This window comes from Typopeltis vanoorti, chromosome 13 (assembly GCF_054136105.1).
Source record: "Typopeltis vanoorti isolate ZY-2024b chromosome 13, IOZ_Tvanoo_1.0, whole genome shotgun sequence".
NCBI lineage: Eukaryota > Metazoa > Arthropoda > Arachnida > Uropygi > Thelyphonidae > Typopeltis > Typopeltis vanoorti.
The window spans coordinates 101,296,396-101,316,364 of NC_143561.1; the positions used below are offsets into that span (position 1 = coordinate 101,296,396).

A 19,969-nucleotide genomic window follows, 5' to 3' on the forward strand; every position below is an offset into this window, starting at 1 on the left:
AATGGTATTCCAGACGTTATCATTTTAAATAGCAAGCCGTAGTGTGAGACTTTGTCGAATGCACTGGCTATGTCAAGGAAAACAACCCCAGTGCATTGACGCCAGTTAAATCCCGTGGTAACATATTCTACCAATCTGTATACTTGTTGTGTGGTACTGTGAAATTGTAGGAATCCAAATTGTTCCTCAGGAAGAATGTTTAATTTGTGCACTAGTTCTTGGAGTCTGAGAATGACTTTCTCGGCAATTTTGCCTAGGTTGGAGATGAGGCTAATTGGTCTGTAGTTTTGAGGTGATCGCGAGTCTTTTCCAGGTTTATGGATTGGGATTACATCTACTAGTTTCCAGTGGGAAGGAAAATATTTGTAGTGTAAGACTTGGAGCTTATAATGTTAGTCAGATGCACAATAGCTGTGTGGGGTAGTAGTTTTATCACCCTATTTGTGATTCCATCAGGTCCAGGAGCCTTTTTGTTTTTAAGCTTCTTGATTATGTGGTATAATTCTACAGGTGATGTGGGTGCAATTTGACTAGAGCATGTGACAGAAAGTTTGAGCGAAGATCTGACATGTCGATGAACTTTGTATATGTGATTGAAGTCAAGATGGTCATATGAGGGTTTGCATTGCTTTTCTAGAGATGTTACTATTGCCTCGGCTTTGTCTGCGTCGGTATGGATAAGGCCAGTATCTATTTGGGGAGGAGGAACAAGTTTGTTTTTATTCTTGATGTTTTTGATAAGATTCCATATGGAGTGATTGTCAGGAGAGATAGAATTCAATTTTCCTTCCCAAATTTGATTTCTGTGCTCTGTGAGGGCATCTCTAACTGCAGAGTTGAATCTGTTCAAGATTCTTTTATCTGGAGGTGCTCGCGTGTTGTGCTCTGTTCTTTTCTCTGATTAAGTTCATAATGGTTTCTGGCAAGTGGTTAGATCTGGGAGTAGTTCTGGAAATAGTTACTGCTGCAACGGCAGTGTTGATTTGTTTAGTTAGATCCTTTATAGCTGTTTCAATTTCCTCTGTGGATTTAATTAATGGTATAGGACCAATATATTTTGGGAATACTTTGAATAGCTTATCTCAAGGTATATATGAGTGTGTGGGAGGAGTGACAGGTTATCCTGGTTTCCCAGCTTAATAAAATGGGATTGTGGTCAGATAAAAGATCATTTAGAGTCGCTACACTGTACTGCAGTCTTACATTCTGTAGGATAGTTATGTCTAGTACATCAGCCCTACCGTGTGTGTTGTGATGGGTAGGCGCTGTGGGACCTGCCACAACCACATTGTTGGATCCAGGGTAGTTAGCGAGGATGTAACCATTTTTATTTGTGGATACGGCTATTCCAGATAGGATGCTTGGCGTTTAAGTCGCCAGCCATGATGACAGGCTCTCTGTTTATCAGTACAGTGTTCAGATCTGAAAACAGTAATGTTTTTTTGCGGAGGATTATATGCTGCAAAAATCTTTAGTTTGCCCACCGTGCAGGTGGGAATTTCTATGCCTGTAATCTCAAGATTAATGGTGGATGGAATATCTATAGAGTGATGATTGATGTAATTTTTAATGTAAATAGCAGTGCCGCCGCCTCTGCAGGATAATCTGTCAGTTCTCTACATCTGGTATCCATTTATTTTGGGATTATCTGATGATTGGAGATGGGTTTAGCATTGCCATCCTTATAAGGACTGGCTTAAAGGGGCGAAGCAAGAATGCTTTTCATCTTCCCCGTTATCTGTAGAGGACAGTGTAGGGATAAGGTGTTATTGAGCTATTAAAGCTCTGATCATGGCAAGAGGGTAACAGCAATAGCCGAGCCTCAGTTAAAACTTCATTGGCTACAGCTTTGCCATCCATTACCCTCCAAGGGTATTAATTCTCCACATCCTTATAGTCCTTATAAGGACTGGCTTAAAGGGGCGAAGCAAGAATGCTTTTCATATTCCCCGTTATCTGTAGCGGACAGTGTAGGGAAAAGGTTATTGAGCTATTATTAAAGCTGATCATGGCAGGAGGGTAACAGCAATAGCCGAGCCTCAGTTAGAACTTCACTGGCTACAGCATTGCCATCTATTACCCTCCAAGGGTATTGGATTGAATGAATCAATCTCTATCCAATTCTCCACATCCACTGCACTTGCCCTTTTTATATTAAACAGTAAGAAATAAATATAAAGGTGTATTAATTATAATTATTTATTATTCATTAATTTTCAAACAAATTAAATAATATAAGGAAAATTTAAAAAATAATATTTGTTACAAAATGTTTTCTAAATAATAAGGACAGTTTTCCCTCTATGGCAATTCCGGCATTCTTTCTATTGTTCAATGCTTCCGTGGGTATGATTTCCTTCATCTAGGATCTACAACTACTGTGCTATGTCACGGACGTCAGAATATTCTTTCACTTTGAGAGTATTTCGGCTTGAAAAGGGAAGAAATAAGAAAAACATGACTTGTGAATAAGGCTTCTGGAGAAAGGAAGATGCTCTTGGGACTACACAGCATGGAATGAAAATGAGACTTTATGTCAAGTCCCTTCTAAGGTGTTGGAGGACTGATCTGTAGACAAGGATTCATAGTAAGATCTTCTGGAAGAAATTCTCAGTTAACTCTCTAGTCTAACAAATAATTATCATTACCTCATTATTTTTAAAACTGGAATACTGCTGGATATCTTGGATCAATTCACATTCTCCAGATACTTTTGTAATATTTCACGTACATCCATGACCATCTTATCAACTTTCCGGAAGAACTTGATGCACATCCATTGCTCCTACAGCGCATCCATTTCATACTATGAAAAACAGAAAAAAAAAAAAAAAATGCCACTACTTTAGTTTTCACTTTATTTTCTGGTTGCTAAATATTCTGTATGTTTGCTACCTCCATACGTCATTAGTTTCCCATCTAAAAAGTTAATTCTAGAGATTTCTAATCAACTCTCAACTACGAAACATAGCAAGTTTGAAAATAGTAGAGAATCACTTAATTCTAAACAACATAAGACTCGCCTATTTCGCTCTTTACGACGCAACGTTGATGACACGGGAAACACACGCTGACTTCGTGCCATACTACCTGATAAATTCATTTGTTGCCATGGAAACATTCTATAATATTCGCATTAGCTAGTCAGTGAAACGAAAAAATTCTGGGTTGCACAAAATCTCCTTCATACATTTACTGAACTGCATAGTATGATAGTCTTGGTCCAATGTGTTATCGATTTTCTCAACGTGAAAATATCCAATCAACCTTGAAAGTATTACTAATACATAAAGAGCCTACCGGTGACATGATCACAATGAAACAATATCGAATTCATGTACTTTGAACAATATACCCATCACATTCTTTGTAGTGTAACGATAAAATTAAAAATGTTTTAAAAAGAAAAGATCATCGTGGTTGTAAGATTTTAATCCTCTAATTTTCCTCAAAATAAAAATTTAAAAAAAACTGGAGATTTTTTTTTGATTCATAAAAAATACATTTTATATGTTAAACCACAACATATTATCTTTGATTTTTAAATATTTTCTTGCAAACTAGGATAAATATGTGAAAAGCTTCGTATGAATAAATACGAAGATGTATTAATTCATAGACAAGTTATTATATCACGCATGAAAAAAAAAATCAGCTAACGTCTATTTGTTCCCGTATAGGGAGTAGGCGAGGTCTAACGTTTGGTACTGAGTGGGCAGTTCGATCTCCCTGGTAGCCAATCAGAGAGATAGCTGGCCCGAGGCTATCACTGATTCATCCGTATGCAGTGAAGAAGGCGGCAAGCTAGTGCCGCCATCTCGTGGTCCCTAACCCTAACACAATATTTTTTAATGTCTGAAAATAGTGTGGGTTCGACGGTCGATTTTCTTGAGTTTACGGGACGAAAAACCCGAGTTTCCGGGAGAAAAACCCGCTAGCCCGTGCCAGAGATCGACTAACTCGGGAACCGGTCGAAAAAAGGCTTAGAAGAATTTCATCTAGTCGGTGACTAGATTTGAACCACCAAATCCTTTCTTCGTGCGGTCAAGCGCCGTAGAGTACAAACGCCACCTCTACTGAGCTACACAGTCTCTTATCACGCATGATGTTATGATAATTACCAAGTGTCTGTTCATTATTCTCTTTAATACCGTTAACTAACTTCCACTGTAAGGTAAAATCTTCCGGTACCCAAAGATTGTAATCACACAGTGAATCTAGTATAATTATTCAAGCACAATTAACTGTGCAAACATAAGACTCCATCATTTTATGATTATCTTCTGGTTAATAAAACATTGAGTTTTCCCAAATTTCGATTAAAAAAAGGATTAATTGACATCAAATAATTAATCTAGCAAATGACTATCGTTTTTTAAGAAACACGAATGTAATTAACTTTAAAAAAAGTAATCCATTCTGCAGATGAATATTTATAATGAATAATGAATATATAATAATGAATATTTGCTGAGCTTAGCTCAGCAAATATTTCAATTCTTTTATCCCGTACAGCCTTGATTGTAAAATTCTCGTAAGCTTGAGTGACTTACTAGCCAACTACGACAGCGCTGTCTGTGGTGATCGGGACAAAATGATAGAACAATCGTAACTGGTTATTTGAATATTGCAATTTCAGTAACGAATGTCTCCATCTAGTGTCCTCTTTTCTTTGCGAGTCTATATCAACCAAGTGCATATCACGTGGTGTTACAAACTACCCAACTGACTCTTAATACAGTAGCATTGTTCTAGTTTTGTGAACATGTTCTACATCACTGTATGCGCACAATACAGTCTCTAACTGTTAGGGAAAGATAAAGAATTGAAAATAAAAGAAGAAAAGAAATAACAATATTGTCTACTTAATCAAAGGAAGATGCTACAGGAAAGTACATATTAAAGAGAATATGAAAAAATTCAGTTCTTGTTTATAAACTTCAAATCCACTTGGAGATGAGAGTTTTCTCAATTCTTTCCTCACAGTTTCTATAGCGACACTAAATATTAGGTATTAAGTTTATTAAATACACTTTCCTAAGAGCGTGTATTATAAGTATCGTAGCTACTTTAATCTTCAAAATTGCCACAACGTATCGGAGGATGGACTTCATAGGGGTAACACAAGTGTTTCACAGGAATGTTCCATGGAAATGAGCGAGTATGCCAAAAAGTATGTTAAAGTTACTTCACCATGAAACCATTACTGGTACTCCTATGCTCATTGTATTTATAGCTGCTTGTTTTTAGCTGACAAGAATGGAATCCAATCAAGTCATCTACTGTTATATCTCATCTATAACAGAATCTGATGCATTATCTGCTCTTTTGAAGAATTACTTTTGTATTAAGCTGCCATTTGGCTGATTGATTGATAAAGGCTGTACCATTATTTGCAACCCTTCTATCGATATCTCATCATCTATCCTCCCCCCTTTCATGGCCAGAATGTTGTCATTGGTAGCTCTTTTTGGCTGCAGGGCTATTCTTCATACCCTAGACATTGCAGTCCGTGAATACTCCAGCATATGACAGTTTCCATGACCTAGCATATACATTTGTTAGATCAAGCCAAGTATTCTAATTAATTTACTTAGAGCTCATTGTTGGAGAGGGGGTGGAGAGATTCGAATTCACACATGGATGTATCTAATAAACTTGACATTCAGTCCACTCCCACTCCCAAGTTACTATTCTAGTAAATTAAAAAATAAATAAATAAAAGTATATTTAGATATTTTGGGTGAGGTCTTCCGTAGAACAATAGTTGCACGTATTGAGAATGACATACAGAAGGTTGCTGAACTTTTTGAAATAATTTAGGGATAAAAATACTTCATGAGAAGCAGGAAGTCAGCCTGGTTGGCCGAGTGGCACGTATGTTTGGGATTGTCCCATTAACTCTTTGTGTAAAAACCATCTAAGACTCTGCCACTTCTATCAGAAGGCTTCGTTCTCAAAATCCTAATGAGGTATGGGAGTGACCATACGCGTCTATTGACGTCACATGTGAATAACTAGCGAACTAGAGGCGGATGCAAAAGAAAAAAAGTATTAATAAATGTGTATCGCGATTTTCAATGGAGCTCCTTTAGAATAAACTGCGCATAAAACATAGACAAAATGCACAGACTATTTTAGGGTCCACAAAGTATGCAATGTCCATTCTACCATTATGGAGACTATGGACTTCATTTTCTTTTTTTTGGCTTAAACGTTAACTTTTGACTTTTTTGACTAAACTGATATAATAAGATCAAGCCCTTGGTTTTTACTTTCTTTAGCATATAAGGTCAGTCTGATGGATCAGTTATTGAACACATAGCCCTTTTCGAGCAGTGAGGCTAATAGTTAGTTTTGGTTCAGTAGGATTGCTTTAGGACGTTTGTGTTTCATACGATCATGTTCATTATAGTTGACTGTGATTCTTATTAATTGATTTGGATGGGTAGCTGCTTGAGCAAAGTATTTTAAAGCAGTCTGTTAAAGAAAAGTAAGAATATCTGGAATGTTGGCTTCTCGATGAAATTGTGAGTTTCTAACAAACCAAGGAGTCATTTATTTTGGATAGTTTGAAGTTTCTTGATGTTGAAAGGTGATGTATGGCTCCAGGCCGGTGATCCATATGTCATTATTGGTCTGATTATTGATTTATAAATAAGTAACTTATTGTCTGTACTTAAGCAGCTGTTGATTAATGGGTAAATTTGGGCTATTGCTCTATTTGACTTGGACTAAATATAAGATATATGGCATTCAAAGTGTAGTTTTTTTATCAAGTTCAATTCCCAGATATTTGGTTTCTGTTTGCCATTGGATGGTAGTGTCAATTATGCTTCTGAGTTATGAGGTGATGTTTTCCTTCTTATAAATAGAATTGCCGCACTTTTTTTTCTTTTTGCTTTTACGTTAATTCTCCATTTAGCTGCATTTTGTAGGCGCTTAGTTATGAGTTTTGAATTGAGTGATCTAGTCAGAATGGCTGTGTCATCTGCATAATATGCAGATATGGTGGAATTCGTGCGATTAATATCTGCCATATAAATGGAGAAAATGAGGAGCCTTATGGAACAGTTGCTGTAATTTTACGTTCAGGGGATCTCAGGCTTTGTATTTTAACTTTGAATTTTCTGTCCTTTAGATAAGATCTTATAAATAGAATTAAAAAAATTGGAAATTTTGCTGATATTAGCTTATAAAGGAGCTATTATGGCATACATTATCAAATGCTTTGGCTGTCGGGGAAAATGGCATCAGCTTGTTGCTCCAGTTGAATCCGCTTGATATATATCCCATGCTTCCTTGGACTTGCTGCACCGTACAGTGATTTGGTCTGAATCCAAACTGCTCATCTGGTACGATGTTGTTATTGTTGTATACTTCTTGGAGTCTTATTACAATATTTTTTCTGATAGCTTTCCGAGACAGAAGTGGAGGCTAATGAATCTGTAGTTTTGAGGACATTTCAAATCTTTTCTTGGTTTAGGAATTAAAATTATATGAACTGTTTTCCATCTAGTTGATGTAGCTAAATCTCATCATTTCATTTGTGATAGCAACTGTATTCATGATGACTTTTTTTATGGGAAACATTTACTAACTTTGTATATGATTCCATCAAGACTAGGAGCCTTTTTATTGAGTTTTTTTATGATTCCACGGACTTCATCTGGAGAGGACAGTTTGAGAGGATATTCATTTGGTGGATACGGCGATTCACTTTGGAAATGAATGATAAGTCTGCAAATTCTTCCGTTTTTTTCATCTTCTCGGTATACGATGCCGTGTTCACCATGTATTGGTCGAACATAATTTGTGTCTTGCGGAGAGATTTGTAGAATTTCCATAACGATTGTTTATCCGGTTGCAAAGATCGGAACTTGTTGTACCAGTGTTGGTTACGGACGCCTCTGGTAACAAAGCAGACTAAATTAGTGGTCCTATTAAGTTCTTGATGATCTTGTGGAGTTAGAGGTTTCTGATTTCAAAATAACATTTTGTTTTTGGTACGAATGAGATTTAAAATTTCTTCCCGGAGTTGGTTGAGTTTTGTACGGGTTGCAACAGATGTCACTAATGCTAAACCTGATAGAATTTGTTTCTCTAAGTTTAGAACGGCAGCTTCGATTTGATCTTTCAATGATATAGATGGTACGGGACCAATAAGATTTGTAAATTTTATAGGTAGTTGAATCCATTTTGTGACGATAGTATTAATCATAATCTTCTGGGACAACACCCAGCTGGAGTAGAACTATGTTGTGGTCCGAGCTAAGATCATTAATCGTGTTTATTTGATATTGGTAGTGTACATTTATTAGGATTATTATGTCCAGAACATCTGGTCGCCCAATCATTCCATAATGTGTAGGTTCGAGAGGATCTGCAAACAGCATTCCTGTTAATACCAAAATCTTTTAGAATTTTACCATTTCGGTAAAATTCTAAATGAGCTGTGCTATTCCAAGAGGTGTCTTTTGAGTTGAAGTCGCCAATTTAGACAGCGAAACTCTACTTTTTAGCGACTCTGCGCGTGTCCCTATTTTTGACATCAGTGGCATTGACGGGATGATACCTTTCTACGTAGTAATTCATTTTGAGCACCAAATCGCATACTGTTTTTAAATTATATAAGTATATTTCATGTTTGTCTTTATCAATTTCTACCAGAACTGGTGGCATCTGACGCTTGTCTTCCCTGTGTATTCTTGATACTATTGTCAATAAATGGTCTAGTAGTTTTGTTGATACTCGGTAGTCTGTTACTGATTTCGGTTGGATGCAGACACCCTTCGTCGTATTGTTTGCATTAGTAAATTTCATGTGATTGTTTTTCATGATGCAGGTAATTCTGGCCGTTTCTCCTTAGATCTGAGGACAAGTGGAGGAATACGCTCTGGGCTTGTGTTAACAGATGCGTCCATTGGTATCAATAACTTGCTGTCTTTTTTTTTTTCTATTTACTACATGAAATTCTTCAGAATCCGAATGTGGATTCTGGAGGACTGTGGCTGATCGAAATCAATGTCAGTAGAAGTGTAAGCTGAGTCGGCATTAAATGGCGACTTAATGAGTTCAATACTGCCTGGGCATCTTGTTTCGAGTTTCAATCCTATCTTTCTGAACAATGTGAGCAGTTGATGTAATCAAGATTTGTTAATGATAGATCTTCCGTTCTTTCCTACATTTGAATTTAGACAAAATAAAAGAAAATGAATGACTGACCGAAAACGAATACGGCAATTGACTTTCCTTCCATTTCATTGACATCATTACATAGATTCAATTAACAAGTTACACTCTCTCTAAAACCATCAGTAATTCGACTCGCTTAACGTTCTTATAAGAACTGGGCGATGGACTGAATCCTTGACTCTTTATCCCGTCATCTGAATGAAGTAAATCTGTGTGGATGGAGTGTTATTGAGCTAAAAAGCTCTAGTCATGGCTGGGTAACGGCAATAGCCGAGCCTCAGTTAAAACTTCATTGGCTACAGCTTTGCCATTTGTTACCCTGGAAGTTCTAAAAAGGACTTTTTATGTTACCCTGATTATTAAGTAAAGGGTAAAATCTCAAAAAATCGGACGATCTCTAGGCCACTCCATAGTGGGCGAAAGACCGTCCATATCTCAGCTTTGGTTCCACTCAGTGACGGGCTCCCCGACCACTGAGCAGAACCGCTCAAATTCCGAGGAAAATAATTCACCGGCAAGAACCCCTCAGCGGGCCGTGCCGGAGATCACCTTCCCCGGACTCAAATTGCTCCCTTAAGGCAAAAACACTAAGAGAGCTAACTCAAAAAACTCATCACCCAGGATAACAGCAACAGCCGAACCTCAGTTAACTTCCTTGGTTCAGCATTGCTAATTGTTACCCTGGAAGTCCTGAAAAGGACTTTTTATTTTCACCTAACGTTCTTAAGTTCTTAAAAGAACTGGGCGATGGACTGAGTCCTTGACTCTTTATCCCGTCATCTGAATTAAGTAATCTGTGTGGATGGAGTGTTGTTGAGCTAAAAAGCTCTAGTCATGGCTGGGTAACGGCAATAGCCGAGCCTCAGTTAAAACTTCATTGGCTATAGCATTGCCATTTGTTACCCTGGAAGTCCTAAAAAGGACTTTTTTCCCCTCATCCACCGCCTTCCTTATCCTTATAAGGACTGGCTTAAAGGGGCGAAGCAAGAATGCTTTTCATCTTCCCCGTTATTTGTAGAGGACAGTGTAGGGAAAAGATGTTATTGAGCTATTAAAGCTCTGATCATGGCAGGAGAGTAACAGCAATATAGCCGAGCCTCAGTTAGAACTTCATTGGCTACAGTATTGCCATCCATTACCCTCCAAGGGTTAAGAGAAGGCCAATTTTCACATCCACCGCCTAACGTTGTTTCTTACATGATATAACATGAAAAGATTTTGCAATGCTTTGAACGTCATCCACCGCCTAACGTTCAAAGCATTGCAAAATCTTTTCATGTTATATCATGTAAGAAACTTTTTGGTGTCTGAAAATGTCAGTAAAAATATTTACGAAAACTATTATATTTATTTATTCTAATAAACAATTTAGTTTTATTTATGCTACAATTAAAAATAAAATAACTTAGTGAAACAGTGAAATTAGTCTCAAACTAAAACCATTTAAAGCGACTTTACCAGGTAACACTTCAAGTATAGTGGTATCCGGTATCTATTTCAATGACGAGCTTAATCGAAATTTATACTGGAATGGCTTGGCTGGGACGAGGTTAATCGACCGTGAGATGCGGTGATTAATATCCTTGGAGGGTAATGGATGGCAATGCTGTAGCTAATGAAGTTTTAACTGAGGCTCGGCTATTGCTGTTACACTCCTGCCATGATCAGAGCTTTAATAGCCCAATAACACCTTATCCATACACTGTCCTCTACAGATAACGGGGAAGATGAAATGCATTCTTGCTTCGCCCTTTTAAGTCAGTCCTTATAAGGAAATTTATACTTGTTCCATAATAAAATGTTTCGATATTTGACTAGATCTCGTGATGTTGTCCATAATCACTTATCTTAATTAACTGGTGAATTAAATGCTGTCGTACGTAAGATATTTAGAATTGTTTACAAAATTAAAGTTAGCACTATTTCATATTTTTGATATAAAAATGTGATTTTTAATATTTTAAGGTGTCTAAGTTTTTTTGTATTTTATATCAAATATTTTAAATATTTTGAATAAATTTTAAAATATTTAAGTATAATATATAGCTTCCATTCTAATATCTAAAAAATTATAATATATTTATGGATAAACTTGCCTAAATTTAAAAAAAAGGATGTATGAAGTTATATTTCGAAGTTGCATACAACACACTGGGAACAGAAAGAAAAATGCATATGAGGATTAGGTATTTTTCTCTCTGTAGCAATGCTGGAAGTCCAACAACCTACAGAACCCGATGAGAATATTTCTTGGTTCGTTTTAGATAGACGCTGAAGTATGCGATTAATAGTCGGAGAGTAAATTTAGATAAAGAAATAGCCTGACTCATTTTGGTAGAAAAGTTCAACATAGGACACCGCGCCAACTCGTAATGTTGTCTGTGAAATAGTTATTTGGCACAGAAAGGTAACATCCCTGCTTGATCACTCACTTTAATCTCCAGACTTGTCTCCAAATAACTCTGGCTGTTTCGAAAACTGAAAAGTGTCTTCTTGAAAAGAATTCCAATGGTATTGAGGAGAGAGAGAGAGAGAGAGAGAGAGAGAGAGAGAGAGAGAGAGAGAGAGAGAGAGAGAGAGAGAGAGAGAAGAGTAATGCAGACTTTGAACACATTTACAAAGGAAGAGTTCAATATATTTGTAGTGACGATCACATTGCCTCAAGTATACGATAGGATCAAAAAATTTTCGGACTCACCGCCAGATGGCAATACAAAAATTCTTCCGTTGTGTAAGGTCCTTTTGTCTACTTGTCCTTTTTTTTCCCTTCAAAGTTATAAACCGTTATAATTTTCAACACCATAAATAATAATAATAATAATTTTCACAGAGTAGCCCATAGGCATTATATTTTGATTAATACAAGAAAAAAATGCTTTTTTCGAACTCAGATCTTTTCAATAAAAGGACATCAACAATATCAATTGAGTTATGGAGCTTTCGACGCCAGAGACATCTATTGGTGAGCACATCGGATGAAAATATGGCCACATGAACGATTATATCTGTTAAAATGAGCATATTACTATAGGATGGTTAGTTAATCGGTGAGAAATGTCCTTTGGATAATAATACAACAGTTTGACAGGTGATTCATTATAATTATAATGACCTACAGCAAATATTCTGTTTTGTCTGTGTAGGAATTCTAGACCAAATGCTATGATTATTATTTTGAATTTTCTTTACTGTCTAGATTTGATATCGTGTTATATTTTGTTAAATTTCCAAAAACTCTAGGCATTACTTGAGGGAAGAATATTTTACACCTCATCTCAGTTAAAATAATAATAAATTAAAATTAAAACGATAAATATTATGTAAAGATTTTAATAATTATTTAGATATTAGGAAGAATCGAATTGCTAAGTCTGATTGAAGACCGAACAGTACCATGCTAACCACTCGGGACAGTTGCTTATCAACACCAATTCATTCAGATTAAAACATTGTTATTATTATCATTATTATTATTATTATTATTTTTATGGGCAACTCGAAGGAGTCCTTAGACTCATCGAGGAAGGCAATAACATTATGTCAAGAACAACTATTCAACATTCACACAGTATCTATACTTTGCCTTGAACTCATTCACAGTCATGGAACCCACAACAGACTCTGGCAGCTTATTCCACTCATTCACCACTCTCCAAGTAAAAAACCTAGTTCTAACATCCTTGCTAACCACACTCTTGCCCAGTTTCCATGGATGGCCCCTAGTCCTCCCACCACCAGTCCTGTTCTCAAAATTTCTTCTGAATTAATCTTATAGAAACCCTTCAGTGATTTGAATGTCTTAATCATATCACCCCTCTTCCGCTTATCAACCAATTTCTGCAACCCACAAATCTTCAACCTGTTCTCATAAAGTTCATTCCATAGACCTGCTATCATCTTGGTCACTCGTCTCTGGATCATCTCCACCTCCTCTCCATCAAGAAGAAACCTTGGCGCCCAAATTTTTTCTTCTTCAGTATTCTTCAGTAACCAAGTGATTTGATGAGCTGATTTAGCCACTTGTGCAATGTGCCCCTAAATTTCAACTCCCTATCTACCAACACTCCCAAATCGCTGGCCTCGTCAATCTCCTGGAGTACAGCTTCACCAATGTGGTATACTTCTGCTAATCTTTTCATCCCAAAATGCATAACCTTACATTTTGCCACATTAAATTGACATTCATTCGCCTTATCCCAGTCCTCCAAACTATCCAAATCATCCTGCAAAATTTTGTCATCCTGTGCATTCACTATTGCCCTACCCAACTTTGCATCATCAGCAAACAAATGAATAGTTCCTCTCAGATCCTTTCCTATAGCGTTAATGAACAAATTAAACAATAGTAGTCCAAGAACAGAACCCTGCGGCACACCACTAGTCACAGGCCGTCTTTTGGACTCTACTCAATGTACAGCATATCACACAATAATCTTAAATCAATAGCTTTCATATGTTTACATTTTCGTATTCGCAATACCAAATTATTTTATTGTTTTTTTTTTCTTAAAATCATTTATTTTATTCCCTATTGGAATTTTTAAATTAGCAGTTTCAAGAGATAAATGAAGTTTCTTAGATGACGTAATTGTTTAGTTAGATTTTCGCTCACCAGGGGAACATACATACACGCTTTTTCAAAATATAAAAAAAAAAACGGATTAATTAAATGCAGAATTCTGCGCAAATCTAATTCAGTTACAGCAATCTTGGCTTCCAAAGCGAATAAATGTCAGTTCCTTTGAGATAGCATCATTTTAGATGCCATACATTACGTGGTTTAAATGGAACTTGAAAATTACACGTGGACATTTTTTTCCTTCAGCCAAATGTTTGAGATTAATAAAAAGTGAAAAAAGTATTTGAATAAGTTTGTATCACAAAAAGAAGTTATCCTCTTTGTACATTTAGTCACAAACTTAAAGAAGAAACTTTCTAGATGTTAAAATGAAGAATATTATGGATCCATCCATATTTTATAGCCAAATATCGAAAGAAACTTGAAAGTTTTAAAATTTATCAGAAAGCTTATGAAGCCTGTCGACTCTATACTTTAGTGAGTGAAACGTTTCCTTGCCAACGATAGTGCTACCATCTGGTGTGTAGATGAGATAATATAGAAAACAAAGTCGAAATCCCATGAGTACATATATTTCTGTCACCAGTCACACACATTCACAATAAAGGTCAACTTGTCGATTGTAGGGAATGTTGAAAGTGGTAGCAGACTGTCAAGTCTACGCTTGAATGAATAAGTTAGAAAAGTTCATATATACACTTGCCCTTTGCAAACCGTGATTAATGTTGCTATTTTATGAAGTCGACTATCACCAAACTTGGCAATTTGCCAAAAACATACTACCTGGCTCTACGAACGTTATTTTTTTCTTTGTGTTTTCATTTCCAGTATAATACCTGTTAAATAACTGCTGGACATTATTTTATATGGGCAGATGAAAGAAACTACACTACCGATAATAAAATTTGACACATTAGTTCAACAAGCATTAGCTTGGGAATTGAGGGGGGGGGAGCATCGCTTGTAAAACCGACTTGTGAAGTGGGTTTCAAGAACGATAAAGGTGCAATTCACATCATATGGCAAGCGAAATTTTGCGAAATCAGCAGACGTCACTTGAATCCGTTTTTCAAGTGACATCATAGACCTTGTGCAATGTCAAATATCTATTGTGAAATTGGGTACCTGAAAGGGGTTCACTAGAACTGCGTGCATGTGCGTCACTCTCTAAACCGATCATGCATTCGAATAATCCTTCCAAGGAATTCTTCAAAGATTAATTAGCTGTCAAGGTTTCTTGGCAGTCGGATTGTCAGCCTCCCATTCTTGATCTTTGAATATGCCTTTGTGTACATAGTAATCATTCTTTGTCGTCTTCCATCAGAGATTTCACTGCTTGTCTAAAATGAAATACAAAACCAAGTCTGTTATGTAATAAGTTTCATAAGATCCAATGAATTTCATATCTATGTTATCATTAATAGATGACGTCATGTTCACGTAAGATTTAATTAAACTACATTGCCATACTTACTCCTGTTAAAAGTATCTAATAAAAGAATTTGAAATGTTATTATGAATAATAAATGGCTGTAAAATTATTTCCCTACAAAAACACAAAAAATTCCAGAAGATAAATCGAATATCTTTATGCAAAAGTATAAAGAGCAATCGATAGGTGAACAGCACACTGATGTTGGAAGCATAAAAGCAATAAAAATGACAAGCGAATGCATCAGCGTGATATTAGATTAATATAATTAAAGATAAACCACACTTTGGATAGTCGAAAAGACATGACATCCCTAATTAACTGTCATTCTTGCTAAAATGTAGTAAAAAATGTACTTCAAAACCTTATTATGCCATTAACGGTGAATTATTTTTAATAATCTTGCTTTGCTATGTCGCTTGTAAGATAAAATCGGTTGTTTTTCCTGACACATGCGCAATACAGACAGCTAAGTTGCACTTCGCCATCTAGTGGCATTCTGTAAAAGTATTATTAATGTTTATTCTTCGTCATGTATACATTAGGAATTTGATATCGCAAAATGCTATTGGAAGGCAGGACAGTGCCATATGTTTTTTTAATCAAGACTTACTTTTGTTTGGAAAGATAAGACACTGCCGAGGTTCTTAAAAGTATATCTGAAGATTCCTGTCCAGCCATTGTATACGTTAACATGTTGGAGTTGTGATTGTCCCGCCACCTAGCGATCGTAACATTAACTAGTATATTGGTAGTATATTATTAATATCAACATAACTTATGATTATTCTTTGATTAATAATTGTAGCAGTCAATGTATAAAAGAGAGATGATTGTCTACCAAAATGGCAATAACTTAGTATAACTTATGATTATTAGTTGTAATCATTTTCTTATTTTTTTGCAGCTTTTTATGATCGACAATTGTGCAGATGACTGGAGAATTGCCATGACGTGGCAAAGAATTGCCTTAATTCTTCTGGAAATAACAGTGTGCGCGGTACATCCCATTCCTGGGCAATATACGTTCAGGTGGACTACAAAACTACAAAATCACAATGGTAGAGTGGAAACCCAAAATGTGCCTGTTGATGTCACCCTTTCTCTTCCCATGTTCCTAAGGCTATACCTCATATGTCGAGTGATGTTATTACATAGCAAGCTGTTTACTGATGCTTCGTCGCGCAGTATAGGAGCCCTGAATAGGATCAATTTCAATACAAGGTTTGTTTTGAAAACCCTCATGACCATATGTCCAGGAACTGTACTACTTGTATTCATGGTGTCTCTGTGGATCATCGCCAGCTGGACACTCAGGCTATGCGAAAGGTAAGTGGCCCTCTAGCGACAATACAGTGCGCTATAGGAGGTATATATAATATCTGTATGAAATATGTACATAATTATGTAAATAAATGGATGTATGTACATGTACACATACTCACGTGTTCTGAAATTTCTTAAGTTTATTTCTGAAACATTTCTTTGAAATTAAACTTAAGGATTTTAAGAAAAACTCTCACAAATTTTAACAGATCCGCGAGAGTTGCCATAATTCCAATTATGTTTATGATGATGTGTCTATTAAATGGCATCTCAACAGTATAAAGTACGTCATGTTTTGTAAGTTTCACGAATCCACTATCTCTGACTCTCAGAGAAGGTGGCTTTCACAAAAAATTTAATATGGAATCACTATGATGATAATTTTTGTAGCATTTTTCTTATATACAATCACCTTTCATTTGTCTGTGAAGATTGATCCGGGTAATGTAAAAATCTAAGGAATACTGAAACACATCGAGAGAGAGAGAGAGAGAGAGAGAGAGGGAGAGGGAGAGGGAGAGAAGTGAGTGCGTCAGGGGGAGTCTCCAAAAAAGTAATGTATTTTGTACATTGTCGATCTACTCGCTTATTATTTTTTTCTGTCTGCTTGTCAGTTTCAGTTCCTTTCCTTTTTGACATGCGCACTCTTGCTATGTCTAGAACTCTGCATGCATACTGATCAAATCCTATAACCCACAAGAGTGAGATGTCTTCCCCCCACACACACTTCCTGTTAAGGTGAGTACTTCCTGCATGTTATTTCAGCACTTAACTGAGCCATCAGTTCCATGTTTACAAAAGAATTTCCCCAAGAGAACGTCTCGCACACTGCTATCATCTTATTGAACAAAAACCCTGTTTGCTGCAGAGGTAGAAATACTCTTTCTTCCATATCATCTAACCTTCACATTCTTACAGTAGCGTCTGGATGTCTTACTTGTTCTGGATGTCCAGTCAGTCACAGAATAACCTGATTTGCATTGAAAAATACTTCACTCCCGTGCGATACGGCATGTGTGTGCACATCCGCACATACTGTAGAACGTAACATAGCAAAGGATAATCTTCTAAACTAACAAACAGAACTTTGTTATCAACAAAATTGAACTTCCTGCTACCAGAATAACAGGAACTTCAACGAAGATGTCTCCAAAAATTTCAGATAAGGCATGTAGAATGCATAACAATCTTTGAGGTAAAATAAAAACAATATTATTAATATTAAAGCCAGTTTATTTTTATTTTATCGTTATTTAAGACAGTTTTTATTCAATATGTAAATAACGGAAATATAAACACTGGATATAAAAACGAGAATTTGATGTGTAAATAATGTTGTGCATGTATTTTCATTATGTTTTACAAGTGTTATCTAAATATCACTCAATTATTCTATAAAATAATAAAGCCAATTATATTTTATTTCGAAATTTCAGTAATTTTTAAAGTAATATTTAAAAATAACTAAAACACCTTTACCTATTTAGTATCAGAATATTACAATTAAATTATCAACCGGTTGTTTCGTTTGATGAATCTCAATTCCGCTACATCTTCTATTGAGATGGATATTTGAACCTATACGACAGTGGTTCTTAACCTGGGGTTCGTGCACCCCTGGTGGTGCGAGAAAGCATTTTCAGGGGTGCGAGAGAAGTTTCTAAATTTTGACCCAGATTTGATGGACGACAGCTATTTAATAAAAGACGATCTTATTGAAATACGAGCCAATGCGCGTATTCAAATCCAATTTGAAAAACTGGACTGAGAACAATTCTGCTGTTGAATCTTATCCACAGCTGGCAAAAGCAGCATTGCAGACACGTTTACCATTTGCCACCACCTACCTGTGTGAAATGGGATTTTCATCACTTTTGCACATAAAAACAAAAGCCAGAAATCGCTTAAATGCAAGTGATGAGTTACGCGTGGCTCTTTCAAAAAAGGAGCCTCGCTTCAAAAGTATTATTATGAATAAACGACAACATAGCCATTAAAAATTGAGATATTGTTTTGTATGTACATGTAAATGTATGTGTTTATTTTCAATAAATAAATTATCTTGCAATAGATGTAATTTCCTAAATAAAGAAATAGAAACACATTTTTCAAGGGGGTGCGAGAACTTATTTTTAGATTCAAGGGGTGCCGATCACTAAAAAGATTAACACCCACTGCTATACGAAGTCATCACAATAAGGAAATGTGGGTATCGATGGGGTGAGCTTAAATTTACCCATTCTCCGGAGGCAAAATATGGAATAATTTACATAATGGGAGAAGAGATTACACTGTCCTGGACTGACTGAAAATGATGAAAACTGTTAAAAAAGCAGTTTTATAAGTCATAAATTGGGCATTAAATACTACATGTAGTAGCAAGTACCCAATTAAAAGTTGCAAATTGCCTTCTAAAATGACATTATCCGGCTGCTGTTAAGGGGCGTCTGAATTCTCAAAATTAATCTAAGTAGAAATAAATACTTATTCAAGGATTTAGATTCTCAAAGTATTAAAAGACTTTTCACGTGTACATGGATAAAGTTAAATAGTATACAAAAGCAGATATTAAAATATTTCAGTATTTTTAATCAAAACTATTCTTCTGCAGCTTCTCTCACTTAAGTGGGATCACTGTTGATGATAAGTCTCCTCCACATCCTCCTGTCTTGGGCTGTCACCACATCCAAGTCCTCTTCTACCAGCTCCCGCCATCTCTTCTTTGGCCGCCCACGCTTCCTCCTTCCTTGCACATCCATCTGCATGACCTTTCTTCCCACATATTCGTCCTCCCTCCTCATCACATGACCAAACCATCTCAACCTTGCCTCCTATATCTTCGCTCTTAAGTTCGTAGCTTTCACTGTTCCCCTGACATAGTCATTTCTCAGATGATCCTTTCTGATCACACCGCACATCCACCTAAGCATTCTCATCTCTGCTACTTCCATCCTGCTGATGTTATTTTTCCTCAGAGCCACAGTTTCCATAGTATACGTCATAGTTGGCCTCACTACTGTCCTATAGATTTTCCCTTTCAGATTGATCGCCACCCTCTTATTGCATAACACTCCAGCCATCTCCCTCCAGTTCCTCCAATCCGCTTGTATCCTGCATCCCACTTCCTTCTCAGCCCCTCCATCTTCTTCCACCGTTGAACCGAAGTATCTAAAGTCCCTCACCTTCCTGATGACATTTCCTTCCAGCTCCAAATCTGTCTCCTGCCCGCCGCCCTCTGTGCAACACATATGTAATAGTTTTAATCAAAACTTTTAAATTCTTTAAAGATATGTTTTAATTTTCTTAAATTTTAAAGATTCCTTTATTAATATTATATTTTCAAGGTTAATTTTTATCAACTTCTTTGTGATTATAAAATTTTCCAATCCAAGGGTATTGCCATCCAATACCCTTGGAGGGTAATGGATGGCAATGCT

General features: G+C 36.3%; 1 protein-coding gene across 2 annotated transcripts in view; it reads left to right on the top strand.

Moving 5' to 3' along the window:
• Window positions 1-19,969, top strand: part of SK (small conductance calcium-activated potassium channel) — a 384,830-nt gene that overhangs the window by 317,309 nt on the left and 47,552 nt on the right. For both annotated transcript variants that reach the window (XM_090402307.1, XM_090402305.1), the window contains exon 4: window positions 16,114-16,535. In XM_090402307.1, coding sequence (XP_090258433.1) covers window positions 16,114-16,535 — 422 coding nt within the window. The remainder of the gene's footprint in view (window positions 1-16,113; window positions 16,536-19,969) is intronic.